Source organism: Ovis aries, chromosome 22, assembly GCF_016772045.2.
Source record: "Ovis aries strain OAR_USU_Benz2616 breed Rambouillet chromosome 22, ARS-UI_Ramb_v3.0, whole genome shotgun sequence".
Lineage (NCBI taxonomy): Eukaryota > Metazoa > Chordata > Mammalia > Artiodactyla > Bovidae > Ovis > Ovis aries.
The window spans coordinates 36,479,560-36,507,528 of NC_056075.1; the positions used below are offsets into that span (position 1 = coordinate 36,479,560).

General features: G+C 40.7%; 1 protein-coding gene across 2 annotated transcripts; it reads left to right on the forward strand.

Annotated features, from left to right (window-relative positions):
- Nucleotides 1–9,269: 9,269 nt before the first annotated feature.
- Nucleotides 9,270–27,936, forward strand: PNLIP (pancreatic lipase). Of its 2 annotated transcripts, none has more exons than XM_012102994.4 (12): nt 9,270–9,315; nt 10,880–11,040; nt 11,756–11,878; nt 13,757–13,891; nt 17,837–17,948; nt 19,478–19,597; nt 19,712–19,831; nt 20,333–20,451; nt 21,709–21,838; nt 24,281–24,389; nt 25,458–25,622; nt 27,873–27,936. In XM_012102994.4, exons 1-12 carry the CDS (start codon nt 9,270–9,272, stop codon nt 27,934–27,936), a joined length of 1,404 nt encoding a protein of 467 aa, XP_011958384.1. The 2 variants fall into 2 exon arrangements, with proteins under 2 accessions (XP_011958384.1, XP_014958790.1); XM_015103304.3 differs by having other exon boundaries at nt 10,880–11,034.
- The last annotated feature ends 33 nt before the right edge of the window (nt 27,937–27,969 follow it).

Consider the following 27,969-nt stretch of genomic DNA (forward strand, 5'->3'; position numbering starts at 1 on the left):
CGTCTAGTCAAGGCTATGGTTTTTCCAGTGGTCATGTATGGATGTGAGAGTTGGACTGTGAAGAAAGCTGAAGGCTGAAGAATTGATGCTTTTGAAGTGTGGTGTTGGAGAAGACTCTTGAGAGTCCCTTGGACTGCAAGGAGATCCAACCAGTCCATTCTGAAGGAGATCAGTCCTGGGTGTTCTTTGAAAGGAATGATGCTAAAGCTGAAGCTCCAGTACTTTGGCCACCTCATGCAAAGAGTTGACTCATTGGAAAAAACTCTGATGCTGGGAGGGATTGGGGGCAGGAGAAGAAGGGGATGACAGAGGATGAGATGGCTGGATGGCATCACGGACTCGATGGACGTGAGTCTGAGTGAACTCTGGGAGTTGGTGATGGACAGCGAGGCCTAGTGTGCTGTGATTCATGGGGTTGCAAAGAGTCGGACACTACTGAGCGACTGAACTGAACTGAACTGATGGGACCAAATGCCATAATTTTAGTTTTCTGAATGGTGAGTTTTAAGCCAACCTTTTCAATTTCCTCTTTAACTTTCATCAAGAGGCTCTTTATATCTTCTTCACTTTCTTCCATAAGGGTGGTGTTATCTGCCTATCTGAAGTTATTGATATTTCTCCCAGCAATCTTGATTCCAGCTTGTGCTTTATCCAGCCCAGCGTTTCACGTGGTGTACTCTGCATATAAGCTAAACAAGCAAGGTGATGATATACAACTTTGACGTACTCCTTTCCCGATTTGGAACCAATCTGTTGTTCCATGTCCAGTTCTAACTGTTGCTTCTTGACCTGAATACAGATTTCTCGGGAGGCAGGTCAGATGGTTTGGTATTCCCATCTCCACAGTTTGTTGTGACCTACACAGTCAAAGGCTTTGGAGTAGTCCATAAAGCAGAAGTAGATGTTTTTCTGGAACTCTCTTGCTTTTTTGCTGATCCAGCGAATGTTGGCAATTTGATATCTGGTTCCTCTGCCTTTTCTAAATCCAGCTTGAACATCAGGAAGTTCACAGTTCACATGCTGTTGAAGCCTGGCTTGGGGAATTTTGAACATTACTTTGCTAGCGTGTGAGATGGGTACAATTATGCAGCAGTTTGAACATTCTTTCAACTCAGTTCAGTTCAGTTCAGTCACTCAGTTGTGTCTGACTCTTTGCGACCCCATGAATTGCAGCACACCAGGCCTCCCTGTCCATCACCAACTCCCAGAGTTCACCTAAACTCTTGTCCATTGGGTCGGTGATGCCATCCAGCCATCTCATCCTCTGTCGTCCCCTTCTTCTCCTCGCCCCAATCCCTCCCAGCATCAGAGTTTTTTCCAATGAGTCAACTCTTTGCATGAGGTGGCCAAAGTACTGGAGTTTCAGCTTTAGCATCATTCCTTCCAAAGAACACTCAGGACTGATCTCCTTCAGAATGGACTGGTTGGATCTCCTTGCAGTCCAAGGGACTCTCAAGAGTCTTCTCCAACACCACACTTCAAAAGCATCGATTCTTCAGCACTCAGCTTTCTTCACAGTCCAACTCTCACATCCATATATGACCACTGGAAAAACCATAGCCTTGACTAGATGAACCTTTGTTGGCAAAGTAATGTCTCTGCTTTTCAATATGCTATCTAGGTTGATCATAACTTTCCTTTCAAGGAGTAAGCGTCTTTTAATTTCGTGGCTGCAGTCACCATCTGCAGTGATTTTGGAGCCCAGAAAAATAAAGTCTGACACTGTTTCCACTGTTTCCCCATCTATTCGCCATGAAATGATGGGACCGGATGCCATGATCTTCGTTTTCTGAATGTTGAGCTTTAAGTCAACTTTTTCACTCTCCTCTTTCACTTTCATCAAGAGGCTTTTTAGTTCCTCTTCACTTTCTGCCATAAGGGTGGTGTCATCTGCACATCTGAGGTTACTGATATTTCTCCCGGCAATCTTGATTCCAGCTTGTGTTTCTTCCAGTCCAGCGTTTCTCATGATGTACTCTGCATATAAATTAGATAAGCAGGGTGACAATATACAGCCTTGACGTGCTCCTTTTCCTATTTGGAACCAGTCTGTTGTTCCATGTCCAGTTCTAACTGTTGCTTCCTGACCTCATATAGGTCTCTCAAGAGGCAGGTCAGGTGTCTGGTATTCCCATCTCTTTCAGAATTTTCCACTGTTTATTGTGATCCACACAGTCAAAGGCTTTGGCATAGTCAATAAAGCAGAAATAGATGTTTTTCTGGAACTCTCTTGCTTTTTCAATGATCCAGCGGATGTTGGCAATTTGATCTCTGGTTCCTCTGCCTTTTCTAAAACCAGCTTGAACATCAGGAAGTTCACGGTTCATGTATTGCTGAAGCCTGGCTTGGAGAATTTTGAAGATTACTTTACTAGCATGTGAGATGAGTGCAATTGTGCGGTAGTTTGAGCATTCTTTGGCATTGCCTTTCTTTGGGATTGGAATGAAAACTGACCTTTTCCAGTCCTGTGGCCACTGCTGAGTTTTCCAAATTTGCTGGCATATTGAGTGTAGCACTTTCACAGCATCATCTTTCAGGATTTGAAATAGTTCAACTGGAATTATATCACCCCCACTAGCTTTGTTCATAGTGATGCTTCCTAAGGCCCACTTGACCTCACATTCCAGGATGTCTGGCTGTAGATGAGTGATCACACCATCGTGATTATCTGAGTTGTGAAGATTTTTTTGGACAGTTCTTCTGTGTATTCTTGCCTCCTCTTCTTAATATCTTCTGCTTCTGTTAAGTCCATACCATGTCTGTCCTTTATTGAGCCCATCTTTGCCTGAAATGTTCCCTTGGTATCTCTGATTTTCTTGAAGAGATCTCTAGTCTTTCCCATTCTGTTGTTTTCCTCTATTTCTTTGCATTGTTTGCTGAGAAAGATAAGAGATTTCTTATCTCTTCTTGCTATTCTTTGGAACTCTGCATTCAGATGCTTATATCTTTCCTTTTCTCCTTTGCTTTTTGCTTCTTTTCTCTTCACAGCTATTTGTAAGGCCTCCACAGACAGCCATTTTGCTTTTTTCCATGGGGATGGTCTTGATCCCTGTCTCCTGTACAATGTCACGAACCTCCGTCTATAGTTCATCAGGCACTCTCTCTATCAGATCTAGTCCCTTAAATCTATTTGTCATTTCCACTGTATAATCATAAGGAATTTGATTTAGGTCATACCTGAACGGTCGAGTGGTTTTCCCTACTTTCTTCAATTTAAGTCTGAATTTGGCAATAAGAAATTCATGATCTGAGCCACAGTCAGTTCCCAGTCCTGTTTTTGCTGACTGTATAGAGCTTCTCCGTCTATGGCTGCAAAGAATATAATCAATCTGATTTCAGTGTTGACCATCTGGTGATGTCCATGTGTAGAGTCTTCTCTTGTGTTGTTGGTAGAGGGTGTTTGCTATGACCAGTGCATTCTCTCGGCAAAACTCTATTAGCCTTTGCCCTGGCTTCATTGCCTTTCTTTGGGGTTGGAATGAAAACTGACCTTTTCCAGTCCTGTGACCACAGCTCAATTTTCCAGATTATCTAAGATTCAAGTGGACCCCCGTGCCATTTTCTGAAAATTCTTCATCTTTATAGCTTCCTGCCCTCCTGTACTTTGCTCTGCACCTTCTAACTACTTTAGGCTTGATGAACTCAGCTCTTTTTCTCCTCAGCTCAATTAGTCTGCCTTGCTCCAGCTGGAACCTCCCTCCTTGTGCTGAGGTTCAGGAAATGCCTCCAGGCATATAGCTAGAGTGATCAAAAGTCTCACCTCATTTGTTTTTCTTTTTACCCCATTTATTACAATCTTGCACCACCCGTTGTTCAGTCTTCGCAAATCATTGTTATATTGCCCAAACTTTTCATTATGTATAGTAAAAGAACAATCCTGATACCAGCTGCTCCATCATGACTTGAAAGAGAAATCCACTCACTTATAATTTTTTAAGTGGATTTTGCCAACCTTAAAAGGTTAGTGATGAAATGCACATGGTGAGACAGCCTCTGGCTTTGCCTGCCCTCTGTCAGTTTCCTCAGATCATTTCTAATTGTTTGATCCCAAAAACATCTCAGGGATAGAACAAAAAAAGATTTTTGTACAAATTATTATTTTAGTATTTTTATTTTCCTTTGTTATCTCTCTTTTGTCCCTCTTTCATCATAGCTCTCAGTACCCAAACTGTGACCTCTGAGTCTGTTGAATTTTGCATGTCTCTACCTATTTGCTGTTTCTTCCTGCTCAATGACATCTGCTGAATCTTGTTATTCCATTCTTTAAGTACCTTGTAGTTGCATCCTATTAAAACCTCTTGAGAGCTCATGTCTTAAAAGGAGTTCAGAGTGGCTGGAAAACAGTCCAAATGGGTATGCAGCAAGGTTGAAGACCTCAGGGAAGCTAATCATATCTATAAAGTCTTACTTGTAGTGAGGAATACAGCAGACACTAGCTACATGTGGCCACTTGAAATGTGACGCATGTTGAAATGATAATATTTGGGATATTTTAGATTAAGTTGTTAAAATGTCTTTACCTATTTCTTTCTACTTTTCAAAATGTGGCTTACAATACAATATTCCTATCAGGCCATGCTGACCTAGAAAGCACAGGGCAGGGAAGGAGGCTAAAGTTTTAAGGACAATAGTGTGGCCAGTCTGTGTTTTAAACCTGACTGTCAGGAAGTGTAGAGGATATACACTGTTCTTCTGGGAACAAGGAAAGCAATTAGAAGACTACTGTGATGGTCCAGGAGAGAAATGATTATCATGTTTAATATCACAATGGTTTTATTTCCATTGGAAAAAAAAATTGTCATTTGCTGCATTAGTAGTAAGGGAGCAAAATACAAATAAAGCAAGTTATCAAAAAATATGTGTTATTTTCTTTTGGAAAACAGATACCCAGTCTTATACACAGGTATATACATATACATTTAACATTGCCTACTGTACCCATTCCTGACCATTTTTTATATCAACTCTGGTCTAACACAGTCCCGGAGGGAACATGGCCTTTTGTGAATTTATACAAGTCATCTGGGGCTGGAGGAAAGAAATTGTTCCCAAGATACCTCTGATGGTTACCAATGGCATGAGCCTGGAAAGCTTGCTTCAAGCCTCTGAGTCTCACCATCCTCATAAGCAAAACAGCTGAAGTGTCACGTGTCCTGCAGGAGATTAACTACAAAAACTTTAGAAGCACGTAAAACTGAATAACTTCTGCTCTAAAATTTTAAGTATGCTTGTTCTTCTTTTTCACAACGTAAACCATCTTCATGCATAACAGAGGGGGGTTAGCTATTATTTCAGTCCCTGAGTCTGGGGGACCTGAAACCCCTCACATTTGGTGGGACAGACGCTCCGGAAGGTTTAAGACACAGTAACCCCCAGATGACTGCCGTCTCCTTCTGCTCAAGGGGTGTCTGGCTTCCCCAGGCTGGTGTGTTCTCCATCCCGCTGAAGGCCTTGGTGGTGGGCGGAGCCAGATAAGGGAAGACAGACAGGCTCTCTGAAGGTTAAGTAAATGAGACTCTGTTTAGCTAACATGCTGGTTATCTGGCCACACAGGTGTCCCAGGGTCTTTCTTTCCCTCACCTGGAATTTGGTATCACGAGGTTGCCAGAATCAGAGCCTAAACGTATTAATATGTCAATATTTAACTCCTCTGCAAATGTAGCTACTGGCTTAGAAACTTCTAAGTTTAGATTTTTTACATTTAAATGTCCAAGGTTTGAGGGTCAAAACTGAATCAATGTTATGTAGTGCTCTGCTGAATCTAGGAGAAAGGAGTGTTTTGAATTATTTTTCAATTAAAGGCCACTTTCAGTGCCATACAATACCTGGGGAAGGACTACTATGGCTCTGTCAGCCCTTCCTAGGGCCTACCCTGTAGCTTGCAATCCTGAGATGTCAGGAGTAATAAAAGCTGATGGAGAGCAGAGTTCCAGTGGTAGCTCCAAGCCACCTACCTATGATGTTTGAGAATTTCTTCTGTATCCAGCACACCAAATTGCTCTAACTATACATAAATTGCATCTGGGGACCCAGGCAACACTGGTTGAATTTTTACTAAAACTCGAGGTATCATTTGGCTTCAGATTGCTTTTTAAAACAATGGTCACCCTCAGGGTCTGAACTGAAAAGTGTCCATTAAAATTAAAATTCTACGAAAAAAAGGAGTGAAGAGTAATTAATTTTTATAATTTAGGAAGAAAGAAGTTTTGTTTTTGTTTTTGTTTTTTAGAAAGGAGTTTTTTAAAACCAAGAATTGGAAAATAATCTGTCAAATTATTAATGTTTTGCTTAATATTTGCATCTAAATCTGATGGTAAAGTTTGCAGCCCAGGATGAAAAATCCCATGGACAGAGGAGCCTGGTAGGCTACAGTCCATGGGGTCACAAAGAGTCGGACATGACTGAAGTGACTGAACACACACACATTCAATGTTCGGTACCAAAGCTCTTGGAAGGAGGAGAAATTGTACAATAAAATAATCTCCATTAGTTAAGTTAATGCTAATTGACATAACCTGAAATACCAGTGGCTTAACATAATAGGAATTTATTTCATGCTTATGTAAAGTTCAAAATGGATGTTTGTGATTGATGAGCAGCTTTCCTCTAAGCAGGGAACCCAGGCTCCTTCCAGCTTGTGGCTCCACCAGCTTCAACACATAGGCTTCAAGGTCACTGTTCTCGTCTGCATCAAGCCATAGGAAAGAAGGAGCATGGAGGGTCACGTGTAGGTTCTTTATGAACAAGTCTAGAACTGATACACATCTGGTTACTCACATCTTACTGGCCTGTTGATCTTGTGGCACATCTTGCTACAAGACAGACTGAGCAATCAAGTTTAATTCTATTCTCTGTGGGAAGAGGCGAGCAATCTCTGCTACAAACTCTATAAACAGCCATTCCTAGATAGCACGTTTGTGATATGAATGAAACAATATGGTTCATAAAATTTTACAAGATTGAATTTAAGGGAAGTTATTCATCTGGAAGAGACATGATAGACTGCTGATTATGTACAGTTACTTTCTTAGCTTTTATAACAGTTTTGGAAACTGACTCTTCCCAAAGCACTCTAAAATTTGAGCCTATCTCAGTTCATAAAAAAATTCTCCATGGACTCTAGTCTCTGTTTCAGAACTTAGTGACTTTTAGTCCTAAATCTACAATCTATACTGAACAAAGATCACCTAAACTATGGATTAAATTTGTACTATCTAAAATGCCTACTTAGAAATTCTGTATGAATTACTTGGTAATTCACAGGGAATGTATTGTATTTTATAGTAAACTCCAATGTAAAGAAAGCTGAGCACCGAAGAATTGATGCTTTTGAACTGTGGTGTTGGTGAAGACTCTTGAGAGTCCCTTGGACTGCAAGGAGAGCCAACCAGTCCATCTTAAAGGAAATCAGTCCTGAATATTCACTGGAAGGACTGATGATGAAGCCGAAACTTCAATACTTTGGCCATCTGATGTGAAGAGCTGATTCATTTGAAAAGACCCTGATGCTGGGAAAGGTTGAAGGTGGGAGGAGAAGGGGTCGACAGAGGATGAGATGGTCAGACGGCATCATTGACTCAATGGACATGAGTTTGAGTAAACTCCAGGAGTTGGTAATGGACAGGGAGGCCTGGCATGCTGCAGCCCATGCGGTTGTAAAAAGTCGGACACGACTGAGTGGCTGACTGAACTGAAACCCCAGTGTGAACCTTGTTTCCCCCACCTCTTTTTTTTTTTAATTTGTTTGCTTGTTTTAAGTTAAAAATCACAGTTTTTAACGTGAGTTTGTGTAGGCAGTTGTTACTATAGCAATGATTCAAGCTGTATTGTTTTTGTATTCATTCCCTCATTTGTTTGCTCATTCTTGCAAGGGGGATGTGTTCAGGGACCGTCTGGTGCCAACCTGGCTAGATACTGAGATGTGACATGGCCTAGAGAATCCCAGCCTGGTCAGTTTCTGATCCACAGCTGCTTGCGATGGGTGTCAGGTGAGGCTAGTTCTGAAGGGAAGTGTTTCTAGAGGGGAGAGGGAAACCAACCTCGTCAGGATTGGAAAAAGTTCCTAAGGATGGGATTAAATGCTGAGACCGGAAGGATCCAGTGGGACTTTGCCACGGCTCACATCCATGGAATCCTTTCCTTGCAGCTTCTGTCCTGGTGTTCATATTTCCCTTGTTCAACTTTCCTGAATTTTCTTCATGCACAAATCATTTTGTGTGTGTGGTTTTTTTTTTTTTTCCCTGTATCTGTAAACTCTGTCAGGGAACTGGACTATTTGACCATTTTTGACCTACAAACGTGGCTATTTCAAATCATTCAACCAATATCTGTGATGCTGTCAGGCCATATGCTATGGTCTCTTAAAATTATGGTATCCTATCACAGTCTTTCTAAAATTAATTTTAAGCGATCTATCACCCATTGATAGATTAGGTGATAGATTCTACTTGTTTTCATATTATATTTCCCAGACCATTTTCTTCCAAGTTGAATTTGGTTTTTCTCCTATAGATAATTTCATTTGGTGATAGGGTCACTGATTTCACCTCTATGTTCTTAGAAGTGCCCCCAGTTCCTCTCATCAGTTCATTTATTCTGTCTTCCATGTTATTGTTGAGAAATAAACTAGTCCTATGGGCTATCAAATTAAAATATCAACAGCTTTCCCCAAAGAAATGAAATCTCTTGAAGAATTGCCTCTATTTCATTGTTTTGGAGGGTAAGGCAAGATTGTATGAAATTGCATGAGCTGGTAAGCTCTTAGTATTTGTTGTCAAGACTATGGCTGTCAAATCCGTGAAAACAATTTAGTTTCACACATACCCACAGACCAGCCCAGAAAACTATAAACTAAGAAAAGGACAGACCAGAGACTTCACTACAATAAACTTACGATGATTCTAAACATTATAATCCCATTAAAACAGAACTATTCATATCTATCATTTTCTCATCTTTCGAAAACTACGGTGGAAAACTTTACTTACTCTATCAGTCGTGGTTTATTTATGACTAAAATTAGAAATACATCCTTGGAATCTCCTCTTTTCTCATGCCACTTTTCCATGGCACTGCTCAAAAAGATAAGATTTGCCTATAAAAGGACCTCTAGGTGCTATCTGGTTGTGCGCAGAACTCGACAGAACTGCCACGGTGAGTCTGAAGCTTGTTGTCTAATTTATTCAAATTTACCCATTCAGACTTGTATTATGCCAATCTTTTAAAAACTTACTTACCTGGACTCAATTATATTTTAAAATTTTATTTAGATGCTGCTAATCTGGACACTTTCACTGTTGCTGGGAGCAGTCGCAGGTAAGAAAAAATATTTATGTCATGCTGGAAGAGACTTACTGCTCAATACTTGGAAGAAAGGCTATAACAGCGGAATTCAAGCCACTATGAGGATGAGGAATAAGTAAGTAGGAGAAATCCATGATTAGGAAAATAGGTATTGGGAGTAAGGCTGCTAGGTAAAAGCTAAGACACCCTACTGTTAAAACTGAATTTCAGATAAAACCAAGAATATATGCCACAGTCATATAAATAATAAAATTTATCATTATAAAAAGTAGAATTGAAATTATTATTATTTTTACAATAAAAATGTATTGTTTATCTGAAACTCCAACTTAACTTGCATTTTCCTTTCTAAATTTAGCAGTCCTCGCTTGGAGTCATGTGTAGACTTTGAACCCAGGTTCCACCAGCTACAGCTGTATTTCCCTGAGCAAAATTCTTAACCTCTCTGTGCTTCACTATCTTCATCTGTCAACTAGGCATATAATACCACCCCTACTGTAAGATAATTGTGAGATGTAGGTATGATAATGTATGTAAATCATCTTGCCTAGTACCTGGCACATAGTAAGTTTTCAAGAATGCAGGCCCCACAACAACTGCTACTCCTACTGTTAATGGTGGACCTCCTGGATAACTCTTCCTTTGTGTTGTTCTTTTATGGGTTAACATTCAAGTGCAGAGTTGTGTCAAACCATGGACTTTCTTTTTATTTTAATTTAATTAATTAATTAGTTTTTAGCTGTGTCGGGTCTTTGTTGCTGCGCTGGCTTTTCTCTAGTTGTGGCTAGTGGGGGCTACTCTCTAGTTGTGGCCTGTGGGCTTCTCATTGACGTGGCTTCTCTTCTGGAGCACGGATTCTAGAGTGTGGGGGCTTCAGTAGTTGTGGGACATGGGCTCAGGAGTTGGGGCCCCCGGGCTCTAGAGCACAGGCTCAGTAGTTGTGTCGTGTGGGCTTGGTTGCTCTGTGGCCTGTGGGATCTTCCTGGATCAGGGGTTGAACCCGTGTCTCCTGCATTGTCAGGCGAATTCTTTACCACTGAGCCACCAGGGAAGCCCCACCATGGGCTTTATATTTGATTATTTGTGAGCAGCCTTTTTCATCACAAGAATTTAGGATGTCCCTAAATATATGCAATAGGGTGAGACCTAAATACTGACCCAGGTAGATATATAAAGCTTGGGCATTTGCAAGAAACTTGAGCTGTCAAAAAAAACCCCAAAGTCAGAAGATGGTTGAAAGAAGGTAAGCATTTCATCCGCTACTCCAAGGCCTGGGGACATACACTGGAGGCCCAAAGAAGACATCTGAGTTGAGAGTCGTAATCAATCCATAGCATGGGACCGGACAGGGACAGAAGGGGAGTGAGGCAGTCCTACGTGGTAGAAATGAGAAGCAGCAACATGTCCTTAGCTGGGATGTTGTGCGTTGAAGTAGTTTTGTGAGTGTGTGGATAAGAAGGTATCTGAGGATGTGGAGGAAGAAAACATGTCACAAAAAGTAATTTAACTCAAACATTGGCAGGGAGACCACTAAAAAGAGCATTCTGGTGAAACTAACACTGCTGTGTGATTGCAGGAAAAGAAGTCTGCTACGATAGACTTGGCTGCTTCAGTGATGATTCCCCTTGGGCAGGAACTATAGAAAGACCCCTCAAAGTATTGCCTTGGTCTCCAAAAGAAGTCAACACTCGCTTCCTCCTATACACTAATGAGAACCCAAACAACTTTCAAGTAAGAGTGCTCATTGTTTTCAGAACTAAGTTTCATCTGTTTTATGTAATAAGGATACGGAATTTTGTCTTCTAAAAAGAACAGGTCACACAGTGGAGATTTTTAGGGCAGAGAGCTTAAATGTTATTTCTTCTAACTTGTTTATTAAAGTCTGGTTTGATAACTTTTTAAAGTATCCATTCCTCTATGGTGCATTTAATACAATATTCTAAAAATGGTTATTATATGTAATCTCCAGATGTTGTGTGTAATCTCCCAACATATTTTGTATCTATAAAATACATACATATGTATTTTCCATCGGTCAAAGACAAGACCCCACCACCAGTATTGTGTTGCTGTTCAGTCTCTAAGTCATGTCCAACTCTTTGTAACCCCATGGACTGCAGCACGCCAGGCTCCCTGTCCTTCACCTCCTCCCGGAGTTTACTCAAATTCATGTCCATTGAGTCCGTGATGCTATCTAATCATCTCATCCTCTGCCTCCAATATTATAGCAGACACATTACCCAAGTAGAGCAAATGCAAACATTTTACGACATCTGAAAAATAGCGACTTGGAAATGTTTGGAAATAGCTTGGTTGTAATGAGAGACTCCTTACTCCCAAGGACCCTGAGACTTAGTAGTCTTCTCCCACCTGCCACTTCCCTCCTCGTACAGGCAGTCCTACTGGATACTCTCAGAAACTTGATGTTAAAACATTTTTCTCCCCCAAACAGGAAATTGTTGCAGATGCATCAATCATCGCAAACTCCAATTTCAAAACAAGTAGAAAAACCCGCTTCGTTATTCATGGATTCACAGACAAGGGAGATGAAAACTGGCTGCAGAGTATTTGCAAGGTGGGACTGTAACTCTCTTAATGAAGTTTGTTTCCAGAGTGATAATTAACAACATAGAAGGCAAGGCCCCACCCAGTCAGGACAGATTCCTGTCAGCGGGAGGTTGGAGTATCCTCTGACCTCACTGGGCATGGGGTTCCCAGAGGAGGTCCAGGAGGTGACACAGGGTGGAGGTCAGAGCAGCAAAGCTGGCAGGCATGCGGCGGCTCTAAGTAATGATTATTTAGTAACTAATACAGAGATATTTCAAAATTTTCACAATAGATGCTGCCATACTGATGCAGCGTTTGTTGCATTTCATTTCATTTCATTTCCTATTTCATTTCTTCAATAGGCTTTGATTTCTGTGTGAAGAACTAAGATAACTCATTTTGCCCAAACTAATTATTTCCCTGTGATTTTCGCTTGCTACTTGTTGATCTCCTATGGTAGCAATAGCTTGGAAAACTGTGTAGATTTTCATTTCTGGCTCCAGTTGTTTCAACAGTAGTGATCCTATTTTCTTGAATTTGCCTTTGGCTATGTGCCCTGTGATAATGAAGAATTAAACGACAGAAAATCAAACAGAGTACATTTTCTGAGTAACTGCTAGTGCTGGAGGAACATTATTGTTGATTCATTTCTTCATCAAGATTTCGTGGCCAACTGTGGCACCAAGATGCAGTCTTTTCTTTAAAGGTCTTATTTCAGGCCTGCCTATGACTCAAGTTACAGGCTGAATTAACTCCAAGAGAGTTTTGACTGATTCTGAAGACAGTTAAGATTAGAAATAATCAGTAAGGCCACAGCTTGTCTTCTAAAATACTTTATAGTTGATTATCGAGCTGGGAGAGGAGGGAGGGTAAATAATAGATTTATATATTACAGTGAAGAAAAGATAAGTCTACGATTCTCAGCTCCAAAGGTATGTAGATTTTCAGATATATGTATAGTTTATTTTTGAGATCCCAAGGGCAGCTGTGTTTTTCTTGCATTTGTTTGGCTTTGGGCATCAAGAAGGAGGAGTGAGTAGGTTAAATTAGAAGAACAAATGCCCTAAATTCCAGTCCTGACTCTATCCTTAGCTAACCAGGACACTCGCAAACTGTTTCCCCTCTTTGGATTTTACTCTCTGTAAAATGAAAGAGTTGGAGATGGATTCTAAGGTTGTTTCATTCTCAAATTCTTCTCGGCAAAAAGGTGGGGATATGCATAAATACATACTCAAATAAACAAAATTTCTGCCAGGTCTAGCATTCGTGAAACTATCACTGATCCTCACTTCAAGTAGATATCTGGAAGGTTATATTCTTATGTAAAATAACTTCAGTGATGTACAATAAAACACAGTCATACAAAAACTTAGATTTATCTTTCTATCATGGAAGAGCCTATTCATTTGCCTTCAATATCTTTATTTAAAGAGTCCTGACACAGTCTTTCACTTATTCCATTATTTAGTAAATGTTTATTGAATACCTACTATAGGCCGGGAACTAAGGCACTGAACATACACCAGTGAACAAGACAGGTGATGTCCTGGGGTGCATTCTAGTAAGAGACAATGTAGGCTTGTGAAGTTGATGATGTGCTAGTGAGACAAACCACTGTACCACATTTTGTACACTTTTCCCCGAAACAAACATCCATGCATCTGTTGTGTAGAAATCCCAAGAAGCCATTTCCCATTATGGCCAAACCTCTAGTTTAGAGCCAGTGTTAAGCTTTAAAAAGTATTCCATAACTGTAACGGAAGTTTCATTTACTGACTTCGGGTTAAAAAGCGAGCATGATGTTGTGTAGGTCAAGAAGAAAATTGATCCTAGTCTTCAAGAGTGTTAGTTAGTAGTTAGTTAAGATCCTGAATTGTTTACCTATTTATTGTGTCCCTCCCACCAGAACCTGTTTAGCGTGGAAAGTGTGAACTGCATCTGTGTGGACTGGAAAGGCGGCTCCCGCACAGGGTACACGCAAGCCACACAGAACATCCGGATTGTGGGTGCAGAGGTGGCGTATTTAGTGGATGTTCTTAAGGTAACTAACTCTGGGATATCTAAAAGCCCATGCACATGGCTCTCTGAATTCTCTTCCCCTCAAAATTGCTGCATGTATGAGAATTGATAAAATATGTTTTCTACTGAGAGTTGCATTCTCCTTGATTGAAGAGAAAAATGCAGAAAAATAATCTTGATGTAAGCTTCATCAGTTAAATCAATTTGAACTTCATCAATTCATTGCCCATTAAGTTAAAATTAAACTAATTTTAAGTGCTATTATTCAAGCAACCAGGTAAGGTCTATCTACTGAATTCCACTGTTAGTTCTTTTAACATAACCAGTTATTAAGCCAAGTTGACATGATAATTAAACTAGGGGTTTGTTTGTTTGTTTGAAGAGAAGCACAGTGATAACAAGTTAACCTGATTTGCTAACTAAAAACTTAGAAAATATGAAACTTGAAAATGCTTAAGTAATTGCTTTCATTATTCTTTTCTTTTCTTTCTTTAATTTTTTTCTTTTACTTTTTTAAAAAATTGAAGTAAAGTTGACAAACAATATTCCGTTAGTTTCATGTACCAATCTATATAATTGCAATGTCTGGTTCGTGGAGCTAGCAGAATATTTATTGATTAAATTCACCATCCACATGAGTGTGGTTTGTGGCACCCCAAAACAATAACAGTAGTAATATCAAAGGTTAGTGGTCACCATGCTGCTAAGTCACCTCAGTCGTGTCCGATTCTGTGCGACCCCAGAGACGGCAGCCCACCAGGCTCCCCCATCCTTGGGATTCTCCAGGCAAGAACACTGGAGTAGGTTGCCATTTCCTTCTCCAGGGCATGAAAGTGAAAAGTGAAAGTGAAGTCGCTCAGTCGTGTCCATCTCCTAGCGACCCCATGGACTGCAGCCTACCAGGCTCAGCTGTCCATGGCATTTTCCAGGCAAGAGTACTGGAGTGGGGTGCTGTTGTCATCTCTGCACTGATCACCATAAGAAATACTATAATAATGAAAATCTTGAAATATTCTGACAATTGCCAAAAAGTGACACAGAAACACAAAGTGAACTAATGCTGTTGGAAAAATGGCGCTGTTAGACTTGTTCAAAGCAGAGCTGCCAAAATCCTTTAGCTTGTAAAAAACAAACAAACAAAAAACAACCACAGTGTCTGTGAAGCACAATAGAGCAAAGCTCAGTGAAACCCAGTATGTCTGTACTACATCTTCTTTAGGCACCTATTGATAGATTCCTAGGTTGTTTCCATAGCTTGACTATTGTAAATAATTCTGCAATGAACATAGGAACGCATATATCTTTTGGAATTCATGTTTTCATTTTCTTAGAAATAATACCCAGAAGTGGAATTGCTGGCCCGTATGATAGTTCTGTATTTAATTTTTTGAAGAACCTCCATACTATTTTCCATAGTGGCTGTATCAATTTACATTGCCACTGACATACTTGAGGATTCCCTTTTCTCCATATCCTTGCCAACACTCAGTATCTGTTGTCTTTTTGATAATAGCCATTCTGACAAGTATGAGGTGTTTTCTCACTGTGGTTTTGATTTGCACTTCCCTAATGATTAGTAACCTTTTTCAGTCAGAAGTGGCCACAGTACCAAACAATTGGACTCATCTCACACACTAGCAAAGTAATGCTCAAAATTCTCCAAGCCAGGCTTCAATAGTACATGAACCATGAACTTCCAAATGTTCAAGCTGGATTTAGAAAAGACAGAGGAACCAGTGGAGAAGGTGATGGCACCCCACTCCAGTACTCTTGCCTGGAAAATGCCATGGACAGAGGAGCTTGGTAGGCTGCAGTCCATGGGGTCACGAAGAGTCGGACATCACTGAGCGACTTCCCTTTCACTTTTCACTTTCATGCATTGAAGAAGGAAATGGCAACCCACTCCAGTGTTCTTGCCTGGAGAATCCCAAGGATGGGGGAGCCTGGTGGGCTGCCATCTATGGGGTCACACAGAGTCAGATATGACTGAAGTGACTTAGCAGCAGCAGCAGAGGAACCAGAGATCAAATTGTCAACACCCATTGGATCATCAAAAAAGCAAGAGAGTTCCAGAGAAATATCTATTTCTGCTTTATTGACTATGCCAAAACCTTTGACTGTGTGGATCACAATAAACTGTGGAAAATTCTGAAAGAGATGGGAATACCAGACCACCTGACCTGCCTCCTTAGAAATCTGTATGCAGGCCAAGAAGCAACAGTTAGAACTGAACATGGAACAACAGACTGGTTTCAAATTGGGGAAGGAGTAGGTCAAGGCTGTATATCGTCACCCTGCTTATTTAACTTATATGCAGAGTACATCATGAGAAACACTGGGCTGGAGGAAGCACAAGCTGGAATCAAGATTGCTGGGAGAAATATCAATAACCTCAGACATGCAGATGACACCACCCTTATGGCAGAAAGTAAAGAACTAAAGAGCCTCTTGATGAAAGTGAAAGAGGAGAATGAAAAAGTTGACTTAAAACTCAGCATTCAGAAAACTAATATCATGGCATCTGGTCCCATCACTTCGTGGCAAATAGATGGGGAACAATGGAAATAGACTTTATTTTTGGCGGCTCCAAAATCACTGCAGATGGTGACTGCAGCCATGAAATTAAAAGATGCTTGCTCCTTGGAAGAGAAGCTATGACCAACCTAGACTGCATATTAAAAAGCAGAGACATTACTTTGCTGACAAAGGTCCATCTAGTCAAAGCTATGGTTTTTCCAGTAGTTGTGTATGGATGTGAGAGTTGGACTATAAAGAAAGCTGAGCACCAAAGAATTGATGCTTTTGAACTGGTGTGTTGAAGAAGACTCTTGAGAGTCCCTTGGACTGCAAGGAGATCCAACCAGTCAATCCTAAAGGAAATCAGTCCTGAATATTCACTGGAAGTACTGATGCTGAAGCTGAAACTCCAATATTTTGGCCACCTGATGTGAAGAACCGACTCATTTGAAAAGACCCTGATGCTGGGAAAGATTGAAGGCAGAAGGAGAAGGGGATGACAGAGGATGAGATGGTTGGATGGCATCACTGACTTGATGGACAGGCGTTTGAGTAAGCTCCTGGAGTTGGTGAGGGACAGGAAGGCCTGGCATGATGCAGTCCATGGGGTTGCAAAGAGTCAGACACGACCGAGCAACTGAACTGAACTAAATGATTAGTAATGATGAACGTCTTTTCATCTGTCTGTTGGCCATCTGTATGTCTGACTTAGCATGTCTATTCAGATCCTCCCTTCATTTTTTAATCAGATTATTTGGTTTTTTTATATTGAGTTATGTGAGCTCTTTGTCTGTTTTGAATGTCAACCTCTTATGGAATATATAATTTGCAAATGTCTTCTCCTGTCTAGTAAGTTGCCTTCTTGGTTTGTGTTGGTTTCCTTCACCATGAAAAAGTGTTTCAGTTTGACTAGTTCTGTTTGTTTATTTTTGCTTTTGTTTCTTTTGCCTGCTTTTGACACATCTAAAAAAATATTGCTAAGATGGATGTCAAAGAATGTATTTCCTATGCTTCTTCCAGGTGTTTTATGGTTTCAGGTCTTATGTTTAAGTTTTAATCCATTTTGAGTTTACTTTTGTGTATGGTTTAAGAAAGTGGTCCAGTTTTATTCTTTTGCATGTAACTGTCCAGTTTTCCCAACATCATATGTTGAAGAATCATTATTATTTTCTAATCCAAATACTTGTTTCATCACCTCAGGACAACACGTCCTCATACCATCAAAGATTTCCTCTATGAAGTGAAACAATAAAAAAGAGTGCCACTTCCACCAGTTTAAGCACTAAACTATCGCCGTTTTCTATTATAAATGAAAAGAATCCTTGAAAATTGATTGCTTTGAAGGGGCAGCCTGTCTTCCTAAAAGTTGAGTTTTCAGAGCTCTCTCTTTTCTGCCCATCTTGAATTTTGCCAATTTGAAAACATTCTGAAGGAGTTTTCTTTTCAACAGTCATCATTTAAATACTCACTTTCTGACGTCCACGTCATTGGCCACAGTCTGGGTGCCCACGCTGCTGGGGAGGCAGGAAGGAGGACCAGTGGGACTATTGGACGTATCACAGGTAGGTCAAAACAGTAAAAAGCTGCAAAATTGGATTAAGTGAAGCCTATATGGGGTCTACAAGGATAGAAATTTGACAGAGAGACCTGCTTTTTTACCTGAGGAGAAAAGTTTTTACATTTTCCGAATTAGGTCACAGGATCAGAGAAATCAGTGTGTTCTGCTGCTGCTGCTGCTGCTAAGTCGCTTCAGTCGTGTCCGACTCTGTGCGACCCCATAGACGGCAGTCCACCAGGCTCCCCTGTCCCTGGGATTCTCCAGGCAAGAACACTGGAGTGGGTTGTCATTTCCTTCTCCAATGCATGAAAGTGAAAAGTGAAAGTGAAGTTGCCCAGTCGTGTCCGACTCCTAGCGACCCCATTGACTGCAGCCCACCGGGCTCCTCCATCCATGGGATTTTCCAGGCAAGAGTACTGGAGTGGGGTGCCATTTCCTTCTCTGAATGTGTTCTGAGACCTTATTAATTGTTTATTAATACTGATCTTTGGTCTACAGAGACCTGTTTAGCATATAAATACTCACATGTGACTAAAACGTGACTTAAAAACATCTGGCGGTCTTATTCATATCTATTTTCTCTTTGTCAGATATTCACAAAGGATGAGTTTAGTGAATAAAATAAATAGCATAAATAATAGAATAAATAGAATTAAACCCAAAGAGATCAAAAATGTATTAATTAGTTATATTCTGCTTCACAGCAATTGGTAATTATTCCAGTCCTCATCAACCACAACCCAAGTGGTGGGGGCAGATAGTCTGGGAGCCTGGGCTGCCAGAGCTCAAGCTGCTAGTTAGATCAAGACCATTATTTTACCAATCTCAGACTGGTTGCATTTAGCCAGTGGAGTCGTGTATTGGATACCCAGGTCCTGCAAAAACCTTGTAACTTTCTAAGAAAGACTTTGCTTTCCTGGATCTGAGAGGTGACTATTTCAGGGAATGATTACTTATTCTTGTATCTTCCGACTCTGTCCCCAAACTCCTGATTCTCTTTTTTTAATACTTCAGATAAGTTGGTTATATTTGGATTGGTGAGGGCACCTGGAATATTTCTCTTTAATTTGCTGGAGAGAACTTTCCTTTTCACAGTCCATTAATGACCAGTGGAACCTGCTCAGTCAGGCATTGTGTAAAACTGTGGTCCCAGTGACTGTGAATGCCAAGATCCTCTCCCTCAGGGGAGTTAGTGTAGGTGGAACTCTTTTAGCCTGAAAATCTCTTAGGAGTCCAGTGCTACCTCCCGGAGTCTGACCTCTTTTGTTGTAACTGCACTAGACAGAATTGACCCAGTGACTAAGTATCCACGAATATTCCACGGCTCAAGGAAAATTCATTTTAAAGCAAATAGTAAATTAGACATAGATTTCCTTTCAGAAAAGAGTACCTTACGGAAGAACTGACTTATTTCTTTGCACGCCCTACTCGTGATTACCACCTGCGCTTGTACTCGGGTGTGTTACTAGTGAGAGAGGTAAACATGTCTGTCCACTGATAAGACACTGATATGACGCATCCTGTCTGTTTTAGGGTTGGATCCAGCGGAGCCTTACTTTCAGGGCACACCTGAATTGGTCCGATTGGACCCCAGCGATGCCCAGTTTGTGGATGTAATTCACACAGATGCTGCCCCAATGATCCCCAACCTGGGTGAGTCCCTCAATTCATCCTCCTGGAGTGCTTTTTGAATTTACACATAAGCGTTTTAGAGTGTTTTGAGTCTGTATGTTGACATCAACTCTCCCATATTTTAAAATTTCTCAGGGTTTGGCATGAGCCAAGTTGTGGGCCACCTAGATTTCTTCCCAAATGGAGGAAAAGAAATGCCTGGATGTCAGAAGAATGCTCTGTCTCAGATTGTTGACATCGATGGGATCTGGGAAGGTAAACCTATTTATTATGTACATAAGGAGATTTCCTTGGGGCAGAATCTGCATTTTCTTTTGGTAAACATGCTACATATTTTGATATGGTACAGGTGTCACATTGTCTATAACCAAGGACTTTTTGTCATATCCCCATGATACACATTTTCACAGAGGGAAGTGGACATGAGCAGACTACAGGAAAGAAAATGTAGTTGTATTCAACTTTCCAAGAATCTAACTCAGGGAATACATTACTAAATTATACTTGTATCTATATGGATGGATCTTTTCTTCCTAGAGTTATTTTTCCATTTCATTCATCTGTGGCATCACTATTATAATCTGAACTTCTGATTACATCTCAAATAATAGCAACCCTTCATAAATGATTTTGTTCTGCGGCTGCCAGGAGTTTGCACTAATTAGAGAAACCTATTCAACAACTATGTTCCAAACATGACATTAACTTGGAAAAATAACATCTGTCTCTGATGTGTAATCATGTCTGATTTCAAAGGAACGCGTGACTTTGTGGCCTGTAATCACTTAAGAAGCTACAAGTATTATGCTGACAGCATCCTCAACCCTGATGGCTTTGCCGGATTTCCTTGTGCCTCTTACAGTGATTTCAGTGCAGTAAGTACATCGTTTCTCGCACCTGAAGGATTTTGTGACCATCGCTTCTCATGACTGGTGTGGTTCACCGCACACAGTATGCACTCAACGAATGTTACTATATGACTGATATCTTATTTATGCTTTCAATCATACATGTTTATTCTAATAGTGATAAGGCAAGGGAAAACTTTAGAGAAATGGACTTGTAAACTGAAATGCCTGTGTCCACCTTGTTCTTTATCACTTCTGTGTGTGTTGGGTAAATGTGAAAACCCGCTTTGGAAATAATTTGAAGCACAAAAATTGCCTCTGGAAACCTGAGCTATGGCCGCAGGACACTGATGACCGTGAAAAAGTCTTAAATGTTAACCTTACAAAGGAATAGGATTGTGGGCATGTGGACATTTCTGTGCAATCACATAATTGCCCTGGTTTTTTTTTTATCATCTTTTTTGGTAACCTCTGGATATCTAAGCAGACCTTGAGATTTGGCCCAGTCCCCATCCGGTCCACTGATTCAAGAGTTCACCACTTGCCTCTTCTGTGGGGCAGCCTTGCCCTTTCATAGTAGGAATTTCTGTATCTCTCTACCTGTCTACCTCCCCTCTGTTCATTTTGTCCCTCTTTTCTTCCCATCATTTCTTGATCCAAAAAGAAAGGACATTTTCCTATATGATATAATCTTCTTCAGACCCTTACCTCATGCCTAAGTCTTAATAACCAACTAGAACAAGTTCCCTTCACACTGGGAAGATTCTGAGATTTGAATCTTTCAGACATTGATATGCTAAAAGTGGGAACTAAAGAAATTGAGAAAAATGACTTTTAAGTCTATTGTCCTCCCAGTGGATTATATTTTGTATATCAGAAGCTGATTATCACCTTGCTCTTTCTTTTTCAACTTTTCTAAAATAAATTCTGACCAGCTAAAACAAGAGGGGTGTCTTGGGGCAACTGGAGCAACTTAAGAGAGGCAAAAGAGAAAAGGTTAAATGTATATATATATACACATACACACATATATATGTATATATATATTATCTTAAGTGACTTCTATAATTTTTTTTAATATCGTGTTAACAGTGAAATAGCTGATTTATTGTTGTAAATAATGAAATTCATTTTTAACCTTTGGTGAGACACCGTGAAAATCTTCTGTTACTATCAGAACAGGATTGGGATTAGAGTATCTGAGAATTCAACAATACATATAATAAGATCGTACGCTATTTTTAAAAAGAGCATCCTTGTTCACCATTTGCTTATATTCCCTAGAACAAGTGCTTCCCCTGTCCAAGTGAAGGCTGCCCCCAGATGGGTCATTATGCTGACAGATTTCCTGGGAAAACAAAATCAGAGGGCCAGGTATTTTATCTAAACACTGGTGATGCCAGCAATTTTGCCCGTAAGTTCCTATTTTATTTGTCTCAAATTCTCAATACTATGTATTTTATCATGTCCAGTGGAAATGTGTGAAGTTGCTTTTCTGTACAAACGTTTTAAACACTCCTCTCCAAAAGGGAAAAACACTTCAATGCCATGCTTGCTGTAAACATGGCTAAATTTGAGGGGCAGAACAGAATTTAGAGCCTGATCCTAGGTGGCGCAATGGCAAAGAATCCACCTGCCAACGCAAGAGCCATAAGAGACGTGGGTCCAACCCCTGGGTTGGGAAGGTCTCCTGCAGGAGGAAATGGCAACCCACTCCAGTATTCTTGCCTGGGAAATGCCATAGACGGAGGAGCCCGGTGGGCTACAGTCCATGGGGTGGCAAAGAGTCAGACACAACTGAGCAGCTGAGCAGGCATGCATGCACAATATCATCTGATACAAAAATAATTTTCTCCACAATTGATACTGGTGCTGAATTCAGGAGGCTTCTTCTGCTCCAGCCTCTTCATACTCTGTTAGAAGTTTAACTGTGCAAAATTATGCGGTTTTTTTTTACAAACAGAAAAGTAACCCATGAGAGAGATAGCAGAGGTTATGGAAATGGAAAGGAGGTGACAGACTCAAGAGATATCAGGACTGTAGACTCCATGGGTGATGGAAATCAGAGGATGTAGGAATGGTGAGGCTTGGGGACAGACCCTGGATTTCTTTTCTGGGGTAGCAGAAGAAAAAAACTATTTGTGTGGGAGTTAATAGGGTTAACTGCATAATAAAAACTAAACCTAAATGTTATCGCCTTCCCAATTTGGCCCAGGCTAGCTCTAAATGGCAAAAAACCAGCAATTCACTATGAAGGAAAGTTATGACCAACCTAGATGGCTTATTCAAAAGCCGAGACATTACTTTGCCGACCAAGGTCTGTCTAGTCAAGGCTATGGTTTTTCCAGTGGTCATGTATGGATGTGAGAGTTGGATTGTGAAGAAAGCTGAGCACCGAAGAATTGATACTTTTGAACTGTGGTGTTGGAGAAGACTCTTGCGAGTCCCTTGGACTGCAAGGAGATCCAACCAGTCCATTCTAAAGGAGATCGGTCCTGGATGTTCTTTGAAAGGAATGATGCTAAAGCTGAAACTCCAGTACTTTGACCACCTCATGCGAAGAGTTGACTTATTGGAAAAGACTCTGATGCTGGGAGGGAGTGAGGGCAGGAGGAGAAGGGGACGACAGAGGATGAGATGGCTGGATGGCATCACTGATTTGATGGATGTGAGTTTGAGTGAACTCTGGGAGTTGGTGATAGACAGGGAGGCCTGGCATGCTGCGATTCATGGGGTCGCAAAGAGTCGGACACAACTGAGTGACTGAAATGAACTAAACTGAACTGATAAAATGATTACCAAAGTGCTGGAGTTTCAGCTTTAGCATCATTCCTTCCAAAGAAATCCCAGGGTTGATCTCCTTCAGAATGGACTGGTTGGATCTCCTTGCAGTCCAAGGGACTCTCAAGAGTCTTCTCCAACACCACAGTTACTACTACTACTACTAAGCTGCTTCAGTCGTGTCTGACTCTGTGCGACCCCACAGACGGCTGCCCACCAGGGGCCCCTGTCCCTGGGGTTCTCCAGGCAAGAACACTGGAGTGGCTTGCCATTTCCTTCTCCAATGCAGGAAAGTGAAAAGTGAAAGTGAAGTCACTCAGTCATGTTCATCTCTTCACTACCCCATGGACTGCAGCCTACCAGGTTCCTCCACCCATGGGATTTTCTAGGCAAGAGTACTGGAGTGGGGTGCCATTGCCTTCTCCAAAGCATCAGTTCTTCGGCACTCAGCCTTCTTCACAGTCCAACTCTCACATCCATACATGACTACTGGAAAAACCATAGCCTTGACTAGATGGACCTTAGTCAGCAAAGTAATGTTTCTGCTTTTGAATATGCTGTCTAGGTTGGTCATAACTTTTCTTCCAAGAAGTAAGCGTCTTTTAATTTCATGGCTGCAGTCACCATCTGCAGTGATTCAATACAATTCCAGTGATGATGGAAAGTTGACTTATAGAATATTTGAGATAAATGTAGGTTATTTTGACCAAAAGATGATAGTACTCTAAACTTCTGTGGTCTATAAAAATGAAATAAACTGATGAAAATATCACATTATCTTTTAATATAAAGTTCTTATAAGATCCAGAATACATTGTTAGGTTTAAAGAGTTGAAAGCAAAATATATTACTTAGTCCCTTGGCTTGAAATCTTTTGACCTTGAGAAGAATCTGTGATCCTCCCCAACCCCCTATTGTTAGCCCTCTGAACATTTAGTTAAAGGAATATCCATCACTATGTGATTAGAACTACCAAAACCAGACAAAAATTATTCAAAATTCAGCAGTAATGGAATCCTGTTTTCGGAGTAATTTTTCTAAAAGTTGATATTTTGCAAACATTTCCCCTTTGTAGGTTGGAGGTATGAGGTGACCGTCACACTGTCTGGAAGGAGAGTTACAGGACACATACTAGTTTCTTTGTTTGGAGATAAAGGAAACTCTAAGCAGTATGAAATTTTCAAGTAAGTAAACTCTAAGCTCCTTAAATGTTGGAATCCTTCACACATATAATGTATGTCATGGACATAAGAGCTTATTCATTACCACATGGGAATGCAGGGAAAGAAAGTTTTTTGCTTTGGCTGTTTGGCTAGTCTAGTAATAAAATTAATATAGGACAGATAACAGGAGAAAAACTAATTTAATAATGTACATATGGGGCTCCTGTAATATGAGACCTACAATCAAACAGTTGAGGCTTATATGCCACTCTGAGCTAAGGAGAAGGGAGCAGGGGTCTGGGACTTGAAAGGGGAAGATGGGAAGACCAAATATTTGGGGAACAAAGGTTTGCTGTGCCAGGCAGAGACAACGGTACATGGAGAGGAATTTGGATCTCCAGGCCCACGGAGCTCCATGCCAGCTTGTCACACCCAGGCCATATTCCTTGTACTTATCTCAGGCGATATTTCTCTTCTTGAGCCACGCCTTCTACCTAAATTCTTTTAGGCAGGTAAGGGAAAAGTAGAAGTTATTCTTGAATCTGATGAATCTTGATTTTCTTCAGCTCAAAATAGTCCAGCTGCCAAAGCGGCACATTCTGGAGAGACTTGCTCTGAACCCCTTCAGAATTATAGAACTGCCATGTGTCATTAAAAGGAAGATATTATTTCACCCTTGTACCTTAATATGTTTTAGAATTCTGTTCCTAAATTTTTTCCCTACTATTTCCTGAGAAAACCACAGTTATTTATTTTGATGTATGGCATCTGCTTTATAATCACTAAATAATTATTCTACCCATGAAACAACTGGAAAAGAATGACATCATGATGTCATCATTTATTAAATTGTGGGAGGATTGTGTTTGAAGTTTTATCAAAGTAAGGCTGACTTTAAAGTAACATGCATTATTGATGGCAAATGAACTACCACTGACTGAGCATGTGAGTCTGTGTTTATTTAACCATTAGACTGACAAATGTACTATCAATCATCTTACTAGAGATACATTGTAAGCTGGTTTCAGAAACATATATGTATATGTATATTTACGTATGTTCATCTATGTGTTTACCTTCACTCCCAAGCGGTACTCTCAAACCAGACAGTACTGAATCCAACGAATTTGACTCAGATGTGGATGTTGGAGTTTTGCAAAAGGTTAAGTTTCTTTGGTACAACAATGTGATCAACCCAACTCTACCCAAAGTGGGAGCATCCAAGATCACTGTGGAAGCATATGATGGACAAGTGTAAGTAATATAAATCCAAAGAGATTGGAAGCATTGTCACATTTATAATTCTACTCCCACTGAAAAACAACTTTAAGTTAAATAATCTGCAGTGGTTCTCCTCTGTCTCAGCAATAGCTGCTTCCTAACCCCTTTTATTTCTTTGGGAGAAACTGTAGAACTTTAGGAAAACAACTTTAATAGATTTGTAGATGACCGTCTGGGCTTCTCTGGTAGCTCAGAAGAATCTGCCTGCAATGCAGGAGACCTGGGTTTGATCCCTGGTGGAGAAGGAAACAGCTACCAACTCCAGTATTCTGGCTGGGAGAATCCCATAGACTATACAGATCACAAAGAGTCAGACGCTGCTGAGCGGCTTTCACTTTCATTGTGTGATTTGATACAAATTAAGCGTTAGATTGAGAATCTTGTTTCATGATCCTAATGTGAAAAGATTGGCTTCATCTGGCAGTTGTGCTTTGTGCTATGGGTGTGCTTAATGTGTATCTTCCCCAAACTTCCTGGATTCACCAAATCGCCACTTCAATTACCAGGAAAACATGCAATTTATCAAAGAACACAAATAGGTTGTCCTGTATCATTGGCCCTTTTAGTGAAAACAAAGATCAACACTTGGTTCTAATCAAGGCTGAAGTGTGAGTGAATCAAAGGACATTTACCATGGTGAATCACCAGAAACAGTGAGTTGAGGATGACGATACTCATAAAAGTACTAATATCAGCCCAGTGTATTGAGTATAAAGCCCAATTGTGAGGTACAGAGCTATGCGGCTTCTTCCATCATATCCTTCAGTCCTCCTGTAAGTCCAAAGAGGAGCTTTTGCTTCTGGCAAAGTGGAGGCACAAGAGACCAGATTTACCTTCCCACTGAAACAGACAGAAATTCAGACAAAATATATCAAACCACAGTTTTTAAGATACTGAACATTAGGCAACAAAGGAAAGTGAATGTTGAGAGATGATAAACAAATAATGTAGTCTTAAAATTGTCCTGGCTTACAGCCTTAAGAGAGCAACCAGGATGTCCCACAAAGAGGGAAAATTCAGGCAGAGCCCACTACCTGGCCTGAAGAAACAGATCTGAGAAACCAGAAAATCCAAGACAAGTAGATTTCATAGGCCTGAGGACCAGCAAGGAGAAAGCTACCGAGAGGGAATCTCAGAGAGCTGGAAAATCTCCTTAAATACTCAGCAGACTGCTGATCAGCTCACATGTGTGAGCAAACTACCCAAGGCCGTGAGTGGACTAGGATGGGAAGGAGAGACTGCAAAGGACAGGAGAAACACTTCCAAATAATAGTTATGTTTACACTCTTGATGGTGGTAACGGGAGCTAAGTGCTACTAACATCCCCATGTTACAGATAATTCAGTGAAGTCTCAAAGCCACAATTCAGGGGCAGGAGATCTGACTTCAGCAAATTCTTCACTACCTCAAAACAAATTCAGTTCAACTTTATTGATATTTATTGTGTGCTCTTCGTTTCTTGTGACCCTTTTGAGATTAGTTTTTAACCTTTAATTTGCTATTTGCACATCTGCTAGCCATTAAATTACAGGGAAGAGAATGAAGATGAAGAGAAAAGAGTCTTTTCTGAGCATTTTTTATGCCTCAGGCATTTACATACACGTATGTATTTTGTTGGACATCCCTGGTGGTTCAGATGGTAAAGAATCTGCCTGCAATGCAGGAGACCTGGGTTCGATCCCTGGGATGGGAAAATCCTCTGGAGGAGGGCATGGCAACCCACCCCAGTAAGAAAATGTGCCTCCTAAGTATCATTCAGTCTTAATGAGTAAAATTATCATTTCAGTTGAATGTTGAATTAAAATAAGAACACCGGGCCAATGTAACACCAGGACCTCAGGATTTTTACTCTGGCTTCTTTCTTTTTCCTTTTTTTAAAAACTCTGGCTGATTTCTTGTCATGCTGCCAACCCTCTTATTCCTCACTGCATTCATTGACAACATGCCGTGTTTAGTAGGTGCTCCAGGGATGTGACTGGTGGATATTCCCTGTCCTTTGAGAGTCCAATAATACCTTTTCTGTCTGCTATTGCATAGTCACGGCATAAAATTGGAAAGGAAAATGCAGTCCTTTATACCCAAGAGGTATTCCCTCAGCCAGTATCTAGTCTCAGGCACAAGGTGTCACACTCACTCAGACTGATGGCAGAGAAGAGGCTGTCATCACAGGTGACACACCAGCTGTGTGCCAGGAAGAGCTGACGCCTTGTTTTCTCTCCCCAGGTTTGACTTCTGTAGCCAAGACACTGTGAGGGAAGAGGTTCTTCTCACCCTCAACCCGTGTTAGGAACTGCAGCCATGTGAATACTGAATCTTACTG